At 36.5% G+C, this 21,510-nt stretch overlaps 1 protein-coding gene and 1 long non-coding RNA gene across 6 annotated transcripts; one reads left to right on the top strand and one right to left on the bottom strand.

The window, feature by feature from the left end:
• The first annotated feature begins 11,455 nt into the window (after positions 1 to 11,455).
• Positions 11,456 to 14,228, top strand: LOC133741030 (uncharacterized). Of its 4 annotated transcripts, none has more exons than XR_009861563.1 (6): positions 11,456 to 11,895; positions 12,198 to 12,298; positions 12,837 to 13,028; positions 13,445 to 13,563; positions 13,663 to 13,764; positions 13,877 to 14,228. XR_009861563.1 is itself a non-coding variant. In XM_062168963.1 (3 exons), the coding sequence occupies exons 1-3, from the start codon at positions 13,024 to 13,026 to the stop codon at positions 14,085 to 14,087; spliced, it is 318 nt and encodes a 105-aa protein (XP_062024947.1). In that variant the 5' UTR covers positions 12,079 to 13,023; the 3' UTR covers positions 14,088 to 14,228. The 4 variants fall into 4 exon arrangements, 1 of the variants encoding a protein (XP_062024947.1); XR_009861564.1 differs by having other exon boundaries at positions 12,860 to 13,028; XR_009861562.1 differs by having other exon boundaries at positions 12,198 to 13,028.
• A 1,360-nt stretch (positions 14,229 to 15,588) lies between these two features.
• On the bottom strand, positions 15,589 to 18,840 carry LOC133740913 (uncharacterized). Of its 2 annotated transcripts, none has more exons than XR_009861498.1 (6): positions 18,448 to 18,840; positions 18,242 to 18,339; positions 17,286 to 17,386; positions 17,099 to 17,190; positions 16,911 to 16,980; positions 15,589 to 16,315 (listed from the first exon to the last, which is right to left on the bottom strand). It is a non-coding gene; the product is annotated as an uncharacterized LOC133740913 (long non-coding RNA). The 2 variants fall into 2 exon arrangements; XR_009861497.1 differs by having other exon boundaries at positions 17,273 to 17,386.
• Between the last annotated feature and the right edge of the window lie 2,670 nt (positions 18,841 to 21,510).

Genomic DNA, 21,510 nt, shown 5'->3' on the forward strand with positions numbered 1-21,510 from the left:
CGTCATTTTGTTAGGTGCCATATATGCAGAATGTATGCCTAAAGACTCCCAGACCATTCTATTCCAACCAAACTATTGTCTAACAAATGAACATCATAAAATGGAATGCAAAAACTGTTGTATGAACCACCTAATTACAATACTTTTCAAACATATTCAATTGCCCAATTAGAAAACACACAACAACAAAATAGCGTATTTTGTTGTATCAAATATAAACAGACAATGGTTTTCTCAATTTTCTGTTGTCTTACTTAAACAAACTCAACATAATTAAGTTAAATCCTGATATAGAAGATTGATAGAGACAACAGTTTCTGCACAATGCTTGTTGTCTGACTTCTCTTCACAAGTTGCTTTCCGTTAGGCTCATGTTGACAGACTTTGCTTTGGACAACATATATGACATCAAGTTCTGTTGTTCTTTCTGGTGTTCAGACAACAGACATTTACATGCCTGCTCTCGTACAAAAGAAAATCAGACGACAGATTTCTGATGTTGTCTGATTCTCCTATCAGACGGCATGAGTATTAACAACAGCAATTTGTCCTATCAGACGACAGTGAAAAACTGTCGTCTGATTCATTTTTTGGCATAGTGCACCTTGCAAAAAGTATGCAGGTCCTGCATGCATGATTAGTTTCTTAATTATAATTCAAAGAGAAATTAATGGAATAGCTAATTAACTTCTTTTTTTCTTTTGACTTTTCTCTTTTACAACCTTTTCCATATCATATCATATATATCATGTGATGTATTCTCATTACTGTTGTTTTCCTAGATCATTATTTATAGATGAGCAAAAGAACTAACTATAATCTCAATTGAAAGAGAAAACCAAATATAATCAAAAGTCTTTGGTTATCTAATTTTTGTAAGGCTAGAGTATAGGGTTTAGGGTTTCAACTATTGTTTAGGGTTTAGGACCACTTATTGTTCTGATAATAGTTGCAAATGAGTATGCAATTTCAATTTTTTTTTGTTCTTAGGTAAGAGATCGATGATCTTAAAATAGTAATGTAATACCCCGAAAAATCCAAATTAAATTTCGTGGATTTTTTAGAAATGATTTCACGATAGTGGGAGCGAGTACGAGGCTCGGAGAAGTTGTGGAATTAGTTCGAACGATTAATTTTCGAAAACGAACGTTATTTAGGGGCTCGCGAAAGTTGACTTTTTGTACGTTCAAAATTTGGGAAAACTTCCTTCATGAAAGTTGTAGAGCTTGTCGATACGATCTTGTGCATATGTGGAACGCAATATTCGGAGTTCGTATGAATACGTTATGAATATTTGAAAATTGAGATTTTTCTATAAATAGTCAAAAAATCCAAATTCTGTCATTAAGGACAGAAAAATTGGTTTTTTGCGGAACAGCCCCCGGTTCTCTCTCTCTCTCGCTCGAAAACCCTTCCCAGGCCGGCCGACCCGCTGACCCGACCCGGCCCCATCTCTCTCCTCCGGCGTTCTCCGGCCACGACCCGGCACTCACTATGATCGCCGCAAGCCGCCCAGCTGCCTGGTGCCCTCCGCTTGCCCCGCCGTCGTCGCCAAAGCTGGATCGAAGGAGCCCAGCCGTGCGAAACCGACCCGACCGGAGAACCAGTTTTCCGGCGTCTCCTCGACCGATCCTTCCTATTTTCGTGATCTCCTCCTCCCCCTGATCATCCTCATATCCTCCTTGCACGACGATTTTGAGTGTAGAGTGAAGGATCACGAATTGAAAATTCGACGTCCCTGATTCAATCTGGAAATCTGATCAGACGGCCCAGATTAATCCAACTTCCAAGCATGATCTAGGACGATCTAGGCCGAACCAGACTTAGCTCCAGGTATGAAAGTTGATCACCCTTTTATTTTGAAGACGTTTGTAGTTGACGACTTTTGCATCGGAGGTGGTTGACCCGGCGTTGACTGCCGCCGTTGACCACCGGTTGACCAGTAGCTTGTGGCGGCGCGTGGTGGCGCGTCCAGCCATATTTTGGTGTTTTGTTTTCAGTTTATTCATCTACGCATCGATACGGTCGTTTGGATATATTATAAGGTCATTTTGGAGAAAGTTGATGCATGCTAGGGTTTCGGTTTTTATGCATTACTTTCGGTTTACGATCTGCGAAGATCTGACCGTCGGTTTTGCTTCAAATTTTAATATGTTGATCGTATGACTGTCCCGATGACTTTGTGTGGTCACGGGCGAAGATCCGACCGTTGGATCTTCGTATAATTGAGAAATGGTGATTCGGAAAGCGATTCGTGAGAATCCGACCGTCAGATTTTCGTATAATTTTGTGGAGATGTTTGTAAGGACGATTCAGGAAGATCCGACCGTTGGATCTTCGTGATAATTTTGGAGGATGATCCTGAGGGCGATCCGTGAGGATCCGACCGTTGGATCATCGTATAATTTCGATCCGACCGTTGGATCATCATTAAATTAGAATCTGACCGTTGGATTGTCGTTTGAGTATGTTTTTGAGTTGTTGGCTAAGTTAAGGTCATGTTTGATTAGGTGATTGACGGTCTCCTTTGGGTGAGCGGTTTCGGTGTGTATTGTGTTGAATTGAAGACGCAGCGGGAATATCGAGGTGAGTAAACCTCACGTGGTTCATATTACGAACCGAATAAATTTAATTACTTTATTTTGTCGTAATTGTGTGAAAATATTTATGAAATAAATATTTGTTTTAAATCATATGGGCTTGATCAACTACGGTCCATAGGTAAGTAAAATGTATTTAAACTATAAAAATGAATTTCACGATTTTATTGTGTGGACTATAGTTGGTATTAGTGATTATCCCTGAGCGGATAATTACGTATATATATATTTATGTGGAATATATATATGGATGGTGTGGCATTGTGGTATGTGGATTATTGAATTGAATATTTACATATGTCGGAAACATATATGTATTGGTAGAATTGTTGTGATGCAAACAATATTTGTGAGTGAGTTCATATATTGTTTTTGGGTATGACTTTTCGGGAAACAATATGTCGTGGGAAATGGTATTTCTATTGTTTTGAAAAGTGTTTGAGGATTTGGGGAGTTGCAGGTTGTGATTTCTCCTTTTGTGTTGGGAAACATTTTCAGGTCCGGTATGACCATTTTAAATGTTTTAATCTGACGACCTGTGGTCTGAGGATTTGAGAGTCACAGGTTGTGATTTCTCCGTTTGATTTGTTTTAACATTTTGGGTCCAGTGCGACTCGCTTAAATGTTTTGATCTAAGGGTCAGGTTGGCCTAAAGATCCGGGGTTTGCAGGTTGCATCCTCAGGCAATATATCGTAATTACGCCTTTGGCCCGGTTAGTGATTTCGATCAGTTAGAGCTCTAGTCTGTCTGCCAACGTGTCCAGGTTGGACCGGATTTTCATAATGATTTGTTAGGTTAACATTTCCTATGATTTTGTCACGATGTGACTTGTAAGAGTCCTTTTGGTAAAAGGTGTTGAGTTTTGGATGGATTTATTAGTGTGAGTTGATGATGTTTTTAATTAATTTCCTTGTTAATTCTTTTGTTTAAATTTCTATTCTTTTTCTCTTTTCTTCTTTTTCGGTTATATTGTTTATTATCTCTATTTATTTCCTTGATCATTTCTATGGTTCGATTTCCCGTTTATTTCTCGTTTTCATTTTATTGTTTGTTTTTAATGTAATCTCCTGAACTAAATTATATGCAGGGATTACTATGACTTCTGATTTTATGCGTGTTGGTTATTTCCTGAATTAATTTTCTATGCATGATTAATGTTCTTATTAGTTTAATTGGGAAGTGCAGTGATGGATGAGACTTGTAGAAAGTTGAGAAATATTATTCCGTATTGTGGGGATAAAGACATCTTGTTAAGAGTAGAGATGAGTGATTCATTTGATTTCTTTGTGTGTGATTTCAAATGATTTGGAGTTAATGATTTTGGTGATCGATTATCGAGATTGTGGTTTTCTTTGTGGATGTTGAAATTGTTGGTTGTTACTTGAGTTAAAAGTACTGTGTTATAATAAATCAACCATTCTTTCTTTTACTCATACTGGCTGTCAAAAGCTTACCGGGTTTTGTGTTGTTGCAATCCCGGTACACTATTCAAACGGTGTAGCGGATAATCCTACAGGACTGGAGAATTCAGGAAGGTGATCGAACCGTGTAGAGTAGCTGCTTTGTAATACTCTGATTTTCAGTTGTGAGGTTTGTTATGCTCATTAGAGCTTTACAATTTACTTTGTACGAGTGAGTTGTAATAATTAACTCGAGGTCTGCGAGTTTTGAATTTGAGCGTGAGTGGCGAGGTTGTTTCTGAGAAAAAAAAATTCAGAACGTTTATTTGTTTAAGTTGTTTAATTCATGTTTCGGATTTGAATTTGTTATTCAAAATTCGGGGCGTGACAAGTAATATATAGAGATTAAACAAAAGGTATTTAATGTAACATATTACATATAGAACTGAAAAATAAAATAGCTAGCATTCCTCTTTTATCTAAAAGGTTATTGTCACATTATGAGTTTCAATCCAATTGGATAGAATAATGTCTTAGTATGCGACCATGTGAATTTGTCGGCAAAATTAAACTATCCATATCTTAAGAAAACAGTACTATTAATTAGAATATTTGTGTGCTTCTGTTAAGTTAATTTGTTTGTTTTACAAGTTACATGTATCGAGTTCAGTGCTCTAGTTTATGTAATTGTTAAAATGACAGCTTTTAGAACCTTGATTGCCCCTCACTGACCCAAAAATCGTATATTCCATCCATTATTTCTTCATCAGCGCTTGATTAACTTAATCTAAGCCAACATACTAGTTTCGATCAGAGTGCTTGAACACAGATTCAGAAGGATTAAGGCATTAATTGAACCAAACCATTTGCTAAATGTAAACTAATCTATCCTTAACCTTGAACCCCTAAAATTAATAAAGGATTTTAAGGTTCCTTGAGCCGTGCGCAAAACGGATTTGATTTTCTTAATTATTTAAACGGAATCAAGTGTCCTTGATTCACGCAAGTAAGTTAATTGATTTAATTTAAGTAATTACTGGATCCCTAATTCCCTAGCTATAGATCGCTAGCTAGTAGTGCACTGCACTTCGTACTTGGCCCCTGACCAAAGATGTTAGCTGTCCAAACACATTAGGGGCTGACTGCTATATACACTTGTATTTATATTAATATGAGGTTGAAACCAGAAAGACTTGTTCCTCTCCACATCTGCAATTACAAGTTCAGATTTCAGAATATGTGCTTATTTTGTATTTCTGTATTAGAATATATTGAACTTATGTCCATAGCGAAGTCAGATTGATTTATAACAGATGCATATAATTGGAGGCTATCAATCCTTTTATTAGAGGTACTGAATTTACATGATGCCGGCCATATATAAAATTACTTACTACTGAAAACAGAAAGACGAATTATAAAAGTTTAACATGCAGTGTTCACTAATTATATATATGACAAGAGATTGGCCACTGAAACTGTCCTAATTGAAAAGAACTACAATGCATGGATTGGGGGCTTTGGCTTTGGAGCTTTTGTAGGTACAGGGAGAGCTTCTCTGTAGTTGCAGGGGGAGCTGGAATCGTCTGAGGCTTTGGACATTTTCCAAAAATCCTATGTGCCTGCGCACAATAACAGAAAAATCCAGAAATTTAGTCTTCAAATTTAGCTTCGGCTTCTCTATAAGAGTACTGCAAATTAATAACATTCTGTAAATTAGAGTCTAGCTAGGGTTTAGTTTGGTATGTAAGGTACAGAAGTAAAGGTTTCTAAACTGGTACGTAATGGGCCATGGGCTTTAAATAATGTTAAGAACGTATATTCTGGTTTGATTTTGTAAAAGCAAAATACAAACCAAACCAAGTAGTCGACTCATTCCAGAGTCCAGACCTTGCATGCAACGGTTGATTTTTGTTAAGATTATGCAAGTAATTAGTTGTTTGTTTAACTTTTCGTCTATAATGCCAGAACATCTTAGTAAGGAAATGTAAAGAAAGCTAGATTAAAGCAGTCATTCCAGACTGCACAGGTTGATATTTTCACAACCACAAACCAAATGTCCGTGTACAACATCCATAGCTGCTGAGGCGCCACCACCACTGCGTCTCTGAAAAACTCGTTTATTTTCATTAACTTTCTATTCAAAAGGTAATCTTATATTGAATCTATGTTAATTAAATTGTCGCATTCATATATGTTGCATTTACGGTGTAAAAGTCAGCGGCAACGAAATTAGGCCATTGATTAGCCGTGGCTACCTGGCAGGTTTTGATCGTGCCTAGCAACTGATCTGGATTATCATTGCAAGATCGAATGATATTAGGGTTACTAGAAAAGTAGTTCATTAAAATGATTGACTTCGTTTTGTTCATCATCAGAGACGATTCACCACGGTTACCGCAAGTCCGATCCCAGCTTTCATCCTATTGTTTTTTTTTGGAAAGCGAGAGAGGGACTAGCTCCTCGTCCCCTCTCGAAAGTTTATTAAAGAAAAAAGGAGAATACAAACTGGCTGGAGGACTAGACCAAAGCCAGCCATGGAACAATACACAAAATTACTAACCAACAGCAAGGACCATCTAAAATATTCCATCTCATGGTACAAAGAGAGAAAGAAAGCAAAAGAAACAGCAAAGCAAGGACATCAGACCAAACTCCAGAAAAAAGAAACAAGGACTGAACAAATAATCAACAAGCAAACCTATAGACCGGCCATGAAACAAAGTCTCGACCAAAGGCAGAAGACAAAAACTGGGGCAGCGAATCCCATCTGTGAGTACCTTCATGTGATGCACCGTAGTTAGCTAACACATCTGCCACATCATTCCCTTCCCGAAATATGTGAGTGACACGTAACTGCAATTGTCTTGCTAAAACCATACCGTTTAGCCACTCAATGTGCAGCCTCCAAGGGACAAGAGATGGGGATGCAAAATATCTGACCACTACCGCTGAGTCCATCTCAATCCACAAATGGCGCCAATTACGTGACCTAGCCACCCCAATTGCTTCTAGGAAAGCAAGAACCTCAGCATCAAGGGCGCTAGGAACTCTTACCCTAGAAGCAAAAGCATGGACAAAAGCACCCTCAGCACCACGAACGATACCACCATAGCCAGCATTGTCCGCATCTCGAAAAGAACCGTCGGTGTTAATCTTGACCCAAGGGGGAATGGGAGGCGTCCAAGTCACTTTTATGAAACGAGGAGCGGTTGCTCTCAAAGATGAAAGTAATAAGATATTAAAAATAGAATAAGTTGAAGTTGGGGAAGAATAGACAAAAGCCATACCTGCTGACTCTTTTAAGGACAATAAGAAAAAGCGCATGAATCTCCTATTGTCCCCATCTGCAAACAAAATTATCTCCATTAAAATTCATGCACTTGCATGTAGATAAACCAACCAGCCCTCTACGTTTTTTTTTTTTCCTTTTATTGATGTATATTGTGGTCGATCAGCAAATATGATATGGAAGTATAGCATTAATCTGCAAGGTTACCGATAAATGTTGTACACTTAGACCTTGGTAACAAAAAAGAAAAAGAAAAAGGAATGGTAGACTTGCATTGGTTTTCCACCATATAGTTCCACTGATAAGCATTCATTCGATCAGCAGCCTCCTTTTCCGGTCTATAAGTGAAAACCAGCAAACCTGGTTTGCCTTAATCATATTCATAACTGTAGACCAATCTTTACCATATATCTTTTGGCGTCTGATTTATGGGAAACCATAATGATTTCTGTCCTGCGGCATCAAGCATCTTAGACACGTACTGTCTGGGGTGTTTCAACGTGGTCTTCCAAGATTATGATAATGATGTCCAATGGATTTGGCTCAAGAAATGTTTGAACCTCGCTCAGAACATTAACAGCAGGTTGCTGCATGTACAAAAAATTTATTACAATTAACTTCTCTTGATTATTTGTTTAACTAATTAACAACTGAAATCTAATTAGTATTAATATTATGCGCGCTAATTAATTAGTGCGGGATTTGGACACTTAGAAAAGCTGTATTGTCGATATACTGACTATGACATAACCAGGCCGGCGAGGTTTGAATTCATACACGTTAAGCATTAACCCTCTAACACCATTCTGCATTAAGATCGAAGACAAGATAAGTACAAATTATATTAATGAACTGGTAAATTGGTCAATTAGTATATAATTAATTCAATAGGCACCTTTAGATACAAGTCCCTAACTTTTTCTCAATAACTCAGATGGATCAAATTGACATCGATCATTCCCAAATGCTTCATCCGCTTAAATAGCAGGTAGATTGAGTAATCGATCAATTAACTCTTAGTGCACAATGACATAGTAGTAAAATTATAACAGTATTTCATTAGTTCGGGGACAATTATGACTAAAAGTTGGAATATAAGAATTCGTGTCTTGATCTAATACATGTACATGCCAATTACGAAGGAGCAAGGGAACGTCGGACAGCTTATATACCTTAAGCTGAGCGGTAACGGAATCCATTTGGTTTGTTCCAAGGAGCAGCGTATAGAACTTGTTATTAGTGACTTTGTTCCCATCACTGCAAATGAATTGTGCGTAGTCAGCCACGAATACCGATTAAATGGGAGATTTTTAACCTACATATAAAGAATATATACATGTCATGATCAATTTTATTTCCACAATCAGAACCACGCATTAACACAAACAAACAAAACCAATGAAAAAACAAGACCTTAATCAAGGAAACTAAAGGAAGATACTTAAAGATAGGAGTAAATATATATGATTAATTACCTGAATAGTGGCCTGGATCTGCAGTTTTGACCCGGAGACACTTTGGTGATAGCAGCTGCTAAAAAATGTTCTGAAAAATATTCCCCATGCATACATCGCAGCTCAAGCCAGTAGATTAAGGTGTGGTTAATCCACAGCTTTGTCCCAATTCCACCTAGTTGTATTGAGAATATATATACATCCCACATGGGAAAAATTGGACCTTGCCTACGGGTTTATAAGGGTTTGGGTCACTCCATCCATTGCCAATTGGTTTTGGATGTGAACCCTAGATTACTTTATCATGGTATCAGAGCGGTTTACCCACGTGTGTATGCCTGACGACCACACTGGCTTCACGTCACCCAAAGTTGTCTACGTATATGGTTTGAAAATTCGTCACACGTGCGGGAGCGTGTTGAGAATATATATACATCTCACATGAGAAAAATAGGACATTGCCTATTTAAAGAATATTTTGTATGGGATAGTACAGGGGAGGGCAAACAAATTACCCCGATTGCAACACTTGTGCAACTATAAAGAAAAGTTGTGCTCACCAGAACTGCAATAACAATGAATTTCTGCAAGGCAAATTAACACATTTTTAGGTCCAAGATATTATTGCAAGATGATAAAAGAAGAAGAACTGTCATGCCTTCATCGAGATATGGTTTTTCGTTACTTTTCTCTCGAGGCAAAAGTATGTTTCTATTAGATTTTTGATGTTTAAAAGAAAGGGAACTGAATGCTTATTGATATTATGACTGGCTTTATGGATGTAGTTATATTGGAAACATATGAGTATATACGCTGAATGTTAAATAAATGCAAAAATTAGAGGTCTTTTAAGTTTTGAAATGTCTTTTACTTGATGCAAAGCTTGTTCTGATTCGGCCTTTGGACTGCTTAGAAGAGGGAAATGCTATGTATTCAGGCCGGTAATTATTTGCTTCTTTATTCTTTTTCTATATATATATTTTATTTGAAATAAGAACATACAATCTGATCGATCAATACATGCACTTTCCTCTCATCGTTTGGCCTATATGTTGAGTATAAAATATGTTGAATATATTAAAGAAACTCATAGGCGTTCTATGGAAGTGTAGCTTCAAAAATAGAAAAGGAGAGATTTTTCATCTACTTTATGTAGCCTGGCTATTGAAACATGCTAGGCAAGCACACCATCTATGAACCTGTAAAAAGGTAATTTCCTTTCTATTAAATAAGGACTAATTTCAGTTTACCCCCCTGAGGTTAGGGGTCGTCATCATGTTAGTCCCTCTAGTTTCAATTTAATCATGTTAGTCCCTGTACTCTCAAATTTCATCATCCGTGTCCAATTTCTACTATTCCGTCCAATTTGGACCGTTAAGTCTGACTTTTGAGGGCTAAAATGGTCATTTCAAGACAAAAAAAAAAAGATTTTTTTTTCTGTTTTTTTTTTTTCTTGTTTTTTTTTCTTTTTCTTCGCTTATTATTATTATTATTATTATTTTATAATTTTGTCTTCAACCTATACACCACAAGTTATAATAGGTTTATAAAAACAAAAAAAAAATACTCTAGGTGGTTAAAAAGCCGCTCGCTGGTCTACGATATTTGTGATATATCTCCGATAAAACGAAAAATTTTAGGATATATCTGTAAAATATATTTATAAAATATAATAAGTTTATAAAGTGAAGAATAATAGGATATATCCCCAACAAAGTGAAGAAATATCTGTAAAATATGATTAAAAAAATAAATACAGATATTTCTTCACTTTATTGGGGATATAACCTAAAATTCTTCGCTTTATCGGAGATATACCACAAGTTATAATAGGTTTATAAAAACAAAAACAAAAACAAAAAATACTCTATGTGTTTCATTTTTATTTTTTTTATTTTTTATTTTTATAAATTTTTTCTTCAACCTATACACCACAAGTTATAATAGGTTTATAAAAATTAAAAAAAAATACTCTAGGTGGTTAAAAAGTCGCTCGCTGGTCTACGATATTTGTGATATATCTTCGATAAAGTGAAAAATTTTAGGATATATTTGTAAAATATATCTATAAAATATAATAGGTTTATAAAGTGAAGAATAATAGCATATATCCCCAATAAAGTGAAGAAATATTTGTAAAATATGATTAAAAAAATAAATACAGATATTTCTTCACTTTATTGGGGATATATCCTAAAATTCTTCGCTCGCTAGCTGGTCTACAATATTTGTGGAACATCTCCGATAAAGCGAAGAATTTTAGGATATATCCCCAATAAAGTGAAGAAATATCTGTATTTATTTTTTTAATCATATTTTATAGATATTTCTTCACTTTATTGAGGATACCTTAAAATTCTTCACTTTATAAACCTATTATATTTTACAGATATATCCTAAAATTCTTCGCTTTATCGGAGATATATCACAAATATCGTAGACCAGCGAGCGGCTTTTTAACTACCTAGAGTATTTTTTTTTGTTTTTATAAACCTATTATAACTTGTGGTGTATAGGTTGAAGACAAAATTATAAAAAAATAATAATAATAATAGGGACAATGATAAAAGAGGTCATTTTAAAGTGTGTTATGATAATTCAGATAACACAAATGTCCTCATGATACTTTAGGTCACTCCTTATCAATCTAACACTAAAAATAACAACAATTACGAAAACTGCCACTGGCAGCTCTCAGTCTCCCTCCCTCCCGTTACTGGAGCTCATCTAACCCTTGTCCATTCGAACACTCGACCCCTACCAAAATCTCTCTCTCTCTCTCAAATTCTCTGCATCTGGATTATCTGTTCGTTCGTGAAGCTCAGAAATCAATGGCTTCTTCTTCCTTGAGACCTTCGTCGACGACAACGACAGCGGCCGTGGCAAACAATGGCGGAGCTGGAAGTTCCGAGAGGCAACAACTCCATCCTGCTCGGTAAACAACGTCGTATGTTCCATCCAAGCTGGCGTCTTCCTCGAATTCATGGTTGAAAGAGGAGGCGGCGCCGATGTTGAGCGTGGAGGCTTCTGCCACAGGTTCGGAGGTGACTGTGGTCGCGGCGGTAGGCGCCGCGGTGCTGGGCCTGAGAGAATCATGAAGATCATGCCGGTTCAGAAGCAAACCGTTTTGGTTAGAGGGCTTCTTCTGGTAAGTAACGATCTCTCGCATGTAGATCTTGGTCATGGAAATCTTAGTTGTTATTCGTAGTTGAGTGATTGCTAATTCAATTGAATTGTGGTTGAAGACACCCTGGATTATCATGATTGATTGCTAGGCGTTTAGTTTGTATGATTGAGCTGAGGAAAGTAGCAATAGTTATGTGAATTAGGAGTCTGAATACTATAGTATTTGTTGTGAATGACTGAATGTTAGACGAGGAACCTGCTTCGCATTGCTATATTCAATATCACTGGGTATGATATTGATGCATTTTCTGCTCACTTCCTCAGTTCCTCTATCTCGGCCATGTTCCCCAACCCCGGTTGGCCGTCCCACAAGGTCTTCAACAAGACGTCGTGGACCGACTTCGATTACTGCAAAATCCCGCCAGGTCACTACTCTCCTTCATCACCAATCAATCAATCTATCCAATTCAGTTTGCTTCTAATTCTGAATACTAGCCCTTCTTTTTCACTTCTTGGCTGCATTCTGAACATGCATGTTGTTTATTTGATTATTATGTCTCTCTGTAAAGTTTGGCTTTTTCTATAGAGATAATCATAAATTACTGCCCAGCTTTAATTATGAGGCTCATGACTTTATCATCTAAAGCTTATGAAGCTATACCCTATGCTTTGTATAGAAGATCGAGGCTAGGCTTTCTGGCTTTCTATTTTTGGTGAAGCTTGTGACCCAAAATAGGCCTTGCTTTATATGGCAACGACAGCATGGATTTCTTACATTGCATAATGATATTAGTTTAGTGCTTTTAGATTTGGTCTATTTTTCCCAAATGCTTTTAGTAGGTACTATCTATAGCTGCTAGCACTCGATGAAGTTGTAGAAATGAAGTAATTATTCAAACTGGGAGCATATAACTTGTATTCAAATATCTCATAGCTACTGATTTTGGCATTTGATAATTCCAGGAATTGTAATTTCTGTTTTGTAGTTGTGTTGGTAAATTTCTATTGGTTCTTTGATGATAACTTGAATATATATCTGAGTGAGGCGGCTATCAAGGAGGAAAGACATGAGGCACGGTGCGCTAAAAAGGAATTGAAGGAACTTTACTGGGGTGAAGCGCAGCATGCTTAGAGAGTAGATTCTTAATTAATGAGGTGAAGACTCCTTTAATGTGATCTAAATGTTAATTTGAATTTCTTCTGCTTGCACTTATTTTAAGTTTGTAATTGAATGGTATACTAGGTCCTGTATTGATTTGAGTAGTTCTTTCAGAAATCTAGTCGTAAATGAGGTGTCATTTGCGCAGAGGATCATATGGTTTGTGTTTATGAGGTGTTTGTACGTTTTTCTTCTAGACTCATTGGATTTGGCATGAAAACTCATAAAGAACGTTTCAAAGTTTCCAAGTTCTTGAACTAATGAACTACTGTTGCTGATTTGAAATTTTTATAATTATGTTATTTGATGTTTCATGCCTTTTTCAAAGTTGGAATGTGATATTTAATAGATTATATTGCATTGACATTCTATTGAATTGGCTTTGTGTTTGATCTTATACACTATAATGCAGTTTTTGTCAAGTGGTTTTGTTGTGATGCTTTTTCATTATGATGGTAACGTTGATGAGTGGAAGCAATTTTAATGGAATGATCTTGTCATTTATGTGTCTGCAGTCAATCAAACAAAATGGTACACATGACTTATCTTCATGCCTTCAATCATTTCATTTGTATTAGAAGTTGGCTTATTTTAGATGCGTTTCTGAGTGATAGCTTTCTTGATGCCTAGGTGGTTCACAAAGCGTTTCTTACATCCTGATATAGTTGATCAATATAGTCGCATTCTTCTACAGGATGAGGACCTTGGAGTTGACAATTTCAATCCTCAACGGTACTGTAGCTGCATTTCCTTTTAGCAAATTTAGGATGCTTGCTTGCATTTGAACTACTGTAAAACTCTGTTGCTCAAACTCTATATTCTTCTTCTTCTACAACACTTCTAGGTATGTGTCCATTGTTCGAAAGGAAGGGCTTGAAATATCACAACCGGCACTTGATTTTTCCAAGACAGAGGTGAACTACATGGAGAAACTTTTAAAAGAGGAGGGGATTCAGAAGAAACTCAGCAAGGATATTTTGCAATATAAAGCTCATATAATCAAGATATTTGCGGAACATAGGTACAATTGGATCTCTGCAAATTTAGAGTTTTAGAAATTTGCCTAAGGCTTAATTAGGATGCAAGTCACTGGTGAATTGTAAACTCCAGTTTATTAAATAAATTAGCTTTTTGTATATTTTTATGATGTCACTGTTATGTTTAGTTTTCCTTAATAAAACATTACTTTTATAGATTTTTACAGCACATTCTAATTTTTGGCATCTTTTGAATTCAACAAGTCAATGTCACTGACCATGTCCAAGGTTGATCACAAGTCAGTAGACAAGTCACTGAACATGTCACTGGCAATTGCATATCACTTGTCAAGTTACTGTTATATTCATGTCACTGGTTAGGTCACATTGCATTTCACTGTAATACAAGTCACTGGCCAAGTCACATTGCATCATTGACCATGTCACTGTTATACACTTGTCACTGATCAAGTTACTGGCCAAGTCATATTGCATATATTCATAGTAATCTCCTCAAGGGAAATCTGGATGAGGAGATATCCCCTCAAGACCAATATGAGTGAGGAGTAATCTCCTTAAGAAAATCTGGATGATGAGATATCCCCGGCCTCAAGGAAAATTTGAGTGAGGAGTAAAATAATTCCCTAAAGGCTAATCTGTGTGAGAAGAAATCCTCTTAAGGCTAATATGGGTGAGGAGTAATCTCCTCAAGGGAAATCTGGGTGAGGAGATATCCCCTTAAAGAAAATTTGGGTGAAGAGTAAAGTAATTCCCTAAAGGCTAATTTGTGTGAGAATAAATCCTCTCAAAGCTAATATAGGTGAGGAGTATTGAGGAGATATCTAGGTGAGGAGATATCCTCTTAAAGAAAATTTGGGTGAGGAGTAAAGTAATTCCCTAAAGACGAATATGTGTGAGAAGAAATCCTCTCAAGGCTAATATGGGTGTGTGGAGAAATCACCTCAAAACCAATATGGGTGAGGAATAATCCTCTCGAGGTAAATCTAGGTGAGTAGAAATCTCCTCGAGAGGAATCTGGGTGAGGAGCAAGAATTGAACCAATTTACCTGTGAAAGTAATTTTGATCATGGTTAGTTACATGATCAGTTACATGTTCAGTTACATACATTGTAAGTTACATGGTCAGTTACATGATCAGTTACATACGTTGTCAATGAGTTAGCCTTTTCCAGTGACTTCTCTGGCCAATGACTTGTATAGCGACATGGCCAGTGACCACACTGACCAGTTTCATTATATGATCCTATAAAGTATGTATTTGAACTAGCAACACTTCCATTTTAGTAAAGCATACAACCTAAACAGCATTACACACATTCATTATCTCCACATAAATGTCTATGTTACTGTCCATGTGTCTGTATCAATTTTTGGCCAAGTCAGTGGCTAAGTCACTGTCAATCTCTAGCCAAGCCAAACCAAGTCCCTAGTTAGTGAGGTCACTACCCAAATTATTGTTAACCTCAAGTCATTGGCCAAGTCACAGTCATAAACATGTCACTGTCAATCGTTGTCCAAGTCACTGTTAACCTCAAGTCACTAGCAAAGTCACTGCCCATGTCAATGACAACGATCAGTTACATGTTCAATTACTTGGTCAGTTACATACATTGTAAGTGACATGGTCAGTTACATGATCAGTTACTTGGTCAGTTACATGATCAGTTACTTGGTCAGTTACATGTCACAGTCATGACCATGTCACTGATCACGTAACTGTTAAAGTCACTGTCAGTCACATGTTATTTGCCAAGTCACTGGCCAGGTCATATTGCATGTCACTGTTATACACACGTCACTGACCAAGTTACTGGCCAAATCACATTGCATGTCACTGACCATGTCATTATTATACACAGGTCACTGATCAAGTCACTGGCCAGTGAAGTCATTAGCGTGACCAAGTCTCTAGTTACGAAGCAACTCGAAGAAGCTAGAAGAATAAAAAAAAAAAAAAAAAAAGTGAAATTCTCATATAATCTTGAGATGAGAGCTCGTTTAAGAATCGCTCCTCATTTAAGAATAAAAAAAAAGAATTTGCATTTCAATTCATCGAGTTCTGCTTCATCAGCAGATTTTGGTAATTGGTCAGCGCTAAAGCTGCTTGTGCAGAGCCACTCAAACCTCCTCCCCTGGCCATGTGATGGTTGTTATTACCATTAGCTTATTCAATGTGTTCCTATCAGTTGGCATGCCCTGAACACTTGCTAACTGCTCCATTTCGTGCATCCTTTGCATCTGAAGCTTGGTTGCATTCGCATGTCGAGGATGAACCTGCAAGTCCTCTGTAATTTTCAGCAGAAGGTCAATCAAAGAAATCAATATAAAGAAATAGAATCAACAACTGAAACAAGCAACAAGCAAAACACAGGAGCTCACAAAAAGTTTGGCACAACAAAGAGGGAGGAAGGAAGTGAGAAAGAATCAATGAGAGCAAGAAATAAGTAGCCAAATACCAACTTCACCGCATTATATATCAAATACAAGAAACAAGAGCAACATTACTTCCTACAAGAAAGATGTGAAGACGACAACAAGCTAATTCCAATCAAGTCTAGATCCACCATGTCCAAAACCTCCATTAACTTAATTAAACATAATACTCAAGAAGCATGCCTATTAGCTCCAAATTGAACACTACAACTACTTCACCAGAAGATAGTTAACTCATAGAATGAGTAAATTAAAGCTACAAGCAATACCAAGCGGATATCAGGGGAAAAACCATATAATGGTTTGTTCAAGAATCTGTCTAAGATGGTGCCGGAATACAAATATACAACTAATTGAACAAGAAATTACTAAAAATATGCTCAACTCCATGCAAAGCAGCAGCAGAGAACTACAAAATGGAAAGAGGAATGAAAAACAGGAAAATACCAATTGGGCCAACTTTGTTTTCCTGGCAGAATTCGATCAAATCTTTCATGTTGTTCACAACCTCTTATATCTGTTAAAAGTTAGAAAGTTAGCAACTTAAATAAAATTCAAGTATAAAGATATACATGACATAAAAACTGAACATTATCTAACTCAACGATCACGTCCATGAATGCAATAAAATATACCTGCAAACACCTCACATATCTTTTAGAAAAGCCAAGTCATTCAGTGACTGCAACTCCAAACTCTTTGCGAGCTACCGCCCAGCTGGCAGAACCTTGAAGGAAACAAACAACATCAGTGAAGCCCTACTTCTTTATGAGGAGACATTAAAATTGAATACCAAACTGGTTGATCACCTCAAAAACTCACAAATTACTATTTGCTTGTAGATCCTGCTGAGAAACCCCATCAGATCCACTTTCAACAATTGTACTCTGGCACTTCTGTGCAACCTGAACCAACTGATTGACCTGGAAAATATCATGCCTTGTAAGTTCACCACATGAGTCTATACTTAACCTTATCTACTTGTTTCTTACGTCACAGCTCTATCTACTTAATCCATCGGTTTTCATCACTTAATTACACAGCACACTTGAAATTCTGGCATTAAGAGGCGCATATGTTTCTTTCAAAAACACAGAGAAATTATCAAAGTAAAATTTCAGAACTACAACAAAACATAACTTAAGATGGCTCATTAGAAAAAGCAAAGAACGAGACACTACCTTACCAAATTATTGCAATCACTATATCTCACATAGTCAATTTTCTCATCCAAGAACATACATGCAATCACTACCTTACCAAATTATTGCAATGTCACTACCTTACCAAATAACTAAAAACACAGAAACCAGATACACGTGAGAGTGAGGAAATAGATAACCAAGTCTAGTACTTCATTACACAAATCTATTTCCCCTCCAAGAACATGAATTTTAATAAAGATCACTTCTTAACCAGCAAACATGAATTGATCACTCTAATTTACAACTGAGTTCACTCCGTGTTCCATGTTTTCAAACTTTTTTCTCTTTAGTTGAACAGGTTTTCACATTAATAAACCAAACAAAGAAAGGAATTCAATTCATTAACTCAACCAAATTGGTGGCTGTGCAACGCAAAATTTGATTGTACTCCTTAGAATCTCTCTGATGGTGAAAACTAATTAACCTGGACCGAGATTTCGACTATTCATTTAGATCCAAATTACAAGTGTTTCTTGTGCAGAACATAAAAAACATAATTTGTAAGCCAGATTTTCATTTGATGTATGCCAGCAGATCTAAACTCGAAATAGTGAAAGAAAATAGACGAATTACCTTGCAAGCCGGAATAGTGGACACCGAGGCCAAGCTAGTAGGCGTAGCCACTGATTGGTGTGAGATCTTAGACATTGAGATAACCTTACAATTCACTCCTACTCCAACAAAATAACAAAAAAAACTATGAAGATTTCACGCAAGAGTCGATGCAATCTACAAAAACAGATCGAAAATCCAAAAGCAGAAAATTCAAAGTCCAATACCACAAGTCGGGATCAGCAATCGGCGACGAATCAGAAGCACATGCGCCGACTATCACGGTTGCAACAAAGCACATTCACTGGAATCGAGCCGCCGCCGCCCTCCGATTCCGGAATCCAACGGGAATTGGAAATTTTTTGCTCCTTCCCTTGGTCTCTCTCCGAAATAGCCAAGAACAAGAGAGAGAAGATTTGAGCTCTAGGATTTTTTTTACTCTAAGGGCATAATGGGAATCAGAAAAATTTAAAACTGACCTTTTTTAACATTAATTCATTACTAATAAGGACTAAATTAGTATTATTAACAATTCATAATGGACATTTTTATCAAGTGGAAAACTAGGTGACATTTTTATCATTTCACACTTTAATGTGACCTTTTCCATCATTTCCCTATAATAATAAGCGAAGAAAAAGAAAAAAAAAACAAGAAAATAAAAAAAATGCAAAAAAAAAAAAACAGAAAAAAAATGCAAAAAAGAAAAAAAAAATCTTTTTTTTTTTTATAGTTTTTTTTTTGTCTTGAAATGACCATTTTAGCCCTCAAAAGTCAGACTTAACTGTCCAAATTGGACGAAATAGTAGAAATTGGACACGGATGATGAAATTTGAGAGTACAGGGACTAACATGATTAAATTGAAACTAGAGGGACTAACATGATGACGACCCCTAACCTCAGGGGGGTAAACTGAAATTAGTCCATTAAATAAAATAGAGGATTTGGTTTAGAGGGTAAGAGCAATTCGAAGCGCCATGAAAAGAGTGACCAACTATCAGAAAAGCTTCCCCCATCCCATGATTTGATTTATTGAACAAGGTAATTGAAAAGAATGCCTAAACATGTTGACGTACGAGAATGAAGAAGACCGAATTAATTTAGTTATAAGAATCTCAGTTAACGAAAAGAACTAAATCGAATTCAAAGCTATTACTTGTTAAGTACACATGATTTGGACATATGTACGTACTATATGTTGAGAATATATATACATCCCACATAGGAAAAATGAGACATTGCCTATGGGTTTATAAGGGTTTGGGCCACTCCATCCATTGCCAATTGGTTTTGGATGTGAACCTCAGATTACTTTATCATGGTATCAGAGCCAGGTTACCCACGTGTGCATGCCTAACGGCCACACGGGCTCCACGTCACCCAAGTTGTCCACGTGTATGGCTTGAAAAATTCGCCACACGTGCGGGGGCGTGTTGAGAATATATATACATCCCACATGGGAAAAATGGGACCTTGCCTATGGGTTTATAAGGGTTTGGACCACTCCATCTATTGCCAATTGGTTTTGGATGTGAACCTCAGATTACTTTATCACTATATAGCAACAAATAATACAGGAGATTTAAATGACCATCAGTGCTCAATTGAAGTGCGTCCAAATTATTAGTTCATGTTTTCGCAATCTAGATAAACAGTCTTATCATCAATTGTTGGGGGAAACCAGAATGATTCTAGCAGAATGTGGGAAATAGACGATGTAGTAGATTTGGAATTTGCTTGATGCTTCTGTCTTTTAGAGAATATACACCATGTTCCGGTAATATATGATGTGTCGCACGCCTTCTTCAAGGATAGCAGCAGTGAAGTATATACGATCTTCTTCAAATAGTGAAAACTTTCCAATTGGTAAAGAAACGCCATCCATCTGTGCCGAAAAACAATGCATGACAGCCCAAGCTTTGCAGCTTGACACAGCTTGCACATCACGGGAACAATCAGTACTCACTCGTAGTTTGAAGACTTCACATCCAGCCACATGATGTCGAAACCCTACTTCTGTTCCCTCGGCATATTGTGTTCTCACAAGTAAGACATCACCACCAGCTAGACTCCACCAAGTAAATATCTTTGTTTCTATTACTGACTAATGCCTCGAACATCTTAGCCATAATGCTGTCGATGAACGTACGTACGGCAGTGGCGGAACCACAAATTGATCTCCATTGGGGTACTTGAAAGTAAAAAAAAAAAAAATTTGAAACTTAGAATATATCAAAATTTTAAGAAAAATAAAAAATTAGAATAAGATGAGGGAAAGATCAATATTATTTTTTAAAATTAAATATTTTATTGATCAAACATTAAAACATTTAAACTTTAAAACTATATGAAAGAATAGTGTTAATGTTTTTTTGTTGAGAAGTAAGAATAGTATTAATGTTAAAAACAGAAAGAAATCAAACAAAATATTAACATATTGTTGATAGTAGCAGCATTCTAACTTGAGACCAACCCTCACATATTTGTTTTTTTTTTAACCAAGCATGCAATTCTCATTCAACTCAAGCCAGAATGGCACAGGTACACAACAGCCTTTTGTGTTAGAGCAACTCCAACAGCTTCTCCATATTTGGATTTTTCTCTACTTTAGGGAAAAATGAGCATTTTTTGCTCCAACAGATTCCCTATAACTATCGCTATTTTAGGGAAAATGAGGAAAGAGAAAACCAAATTCCCTATATTTACAGCAATCTCTAAAATTTTAAGGAAGAATATGGAGATTTTAGAGATTGGTTTAAAATAGGGAATCTGTTGGAGTTGGAGAAGAAAAAGATGCTAAAGTTTTGACTTTTGCTTCCCTATTATACAGAAATTATAGGGAAGCTGTTGGAGTTGCTCTTAATATGAAACCACAAACAAATATAATGAAAATCTCACTGGGGCATGGGACCCACCGTGCCCCAACATGGCTCAGGCCCGGCCTTGGCGACAGCCCAGGGCTGCAGAAGAAATGGGGCACCAATTGTAAAAGCCCAATGTATATATGTGTTTGGTGAGAGGGCATTTTTGGAATGATATAGGAAAAAAAAAACTAATCAGAAAAACTAAAAAGTCAAAGAAGTTGTATTTAATTAGGGTGGTGCTATTCACACACCTATTTTTTCTATTCACACACCCCATCTATTTTTCTATTACTTTAATTCAATTTTTTTTTTTTTTTACAAATGACCCTATCTACTCTCTCTAGTAATTCTGTTTTTTTTTTTTCTTTTTATTTGGCAATTCAATCATGAATTATGAATCAAATATCATTACACAATAAATCAAA

This window comes from Rosa rugosa, chromosome 3, assembly GCF_958449725.1.
Source record: "Rosa rugosa chromosome 3, drRosRugo1.1, whole genome shotgun sequence".
NCBI classification, from domain to species: domain Eukaryota; kingdom Viridiplantae; phylum Streptophyta; class Magnoliopsida; order Rosales; family Rosaceae; genus Rosa; species Rosa rugosa.

Bases quoted from the DNA above. Each gene is read 5' to 3' on its own strand.
- LOC133741030 (XM_062168963.1), top strand. The intron at 13,765-13,876 runs GTACTGTAGCTG...CAACACTTCTAG, and splicing joins GACAATTTCAATCCTCAACG to GTATGTGTCCATTGTTCGAA.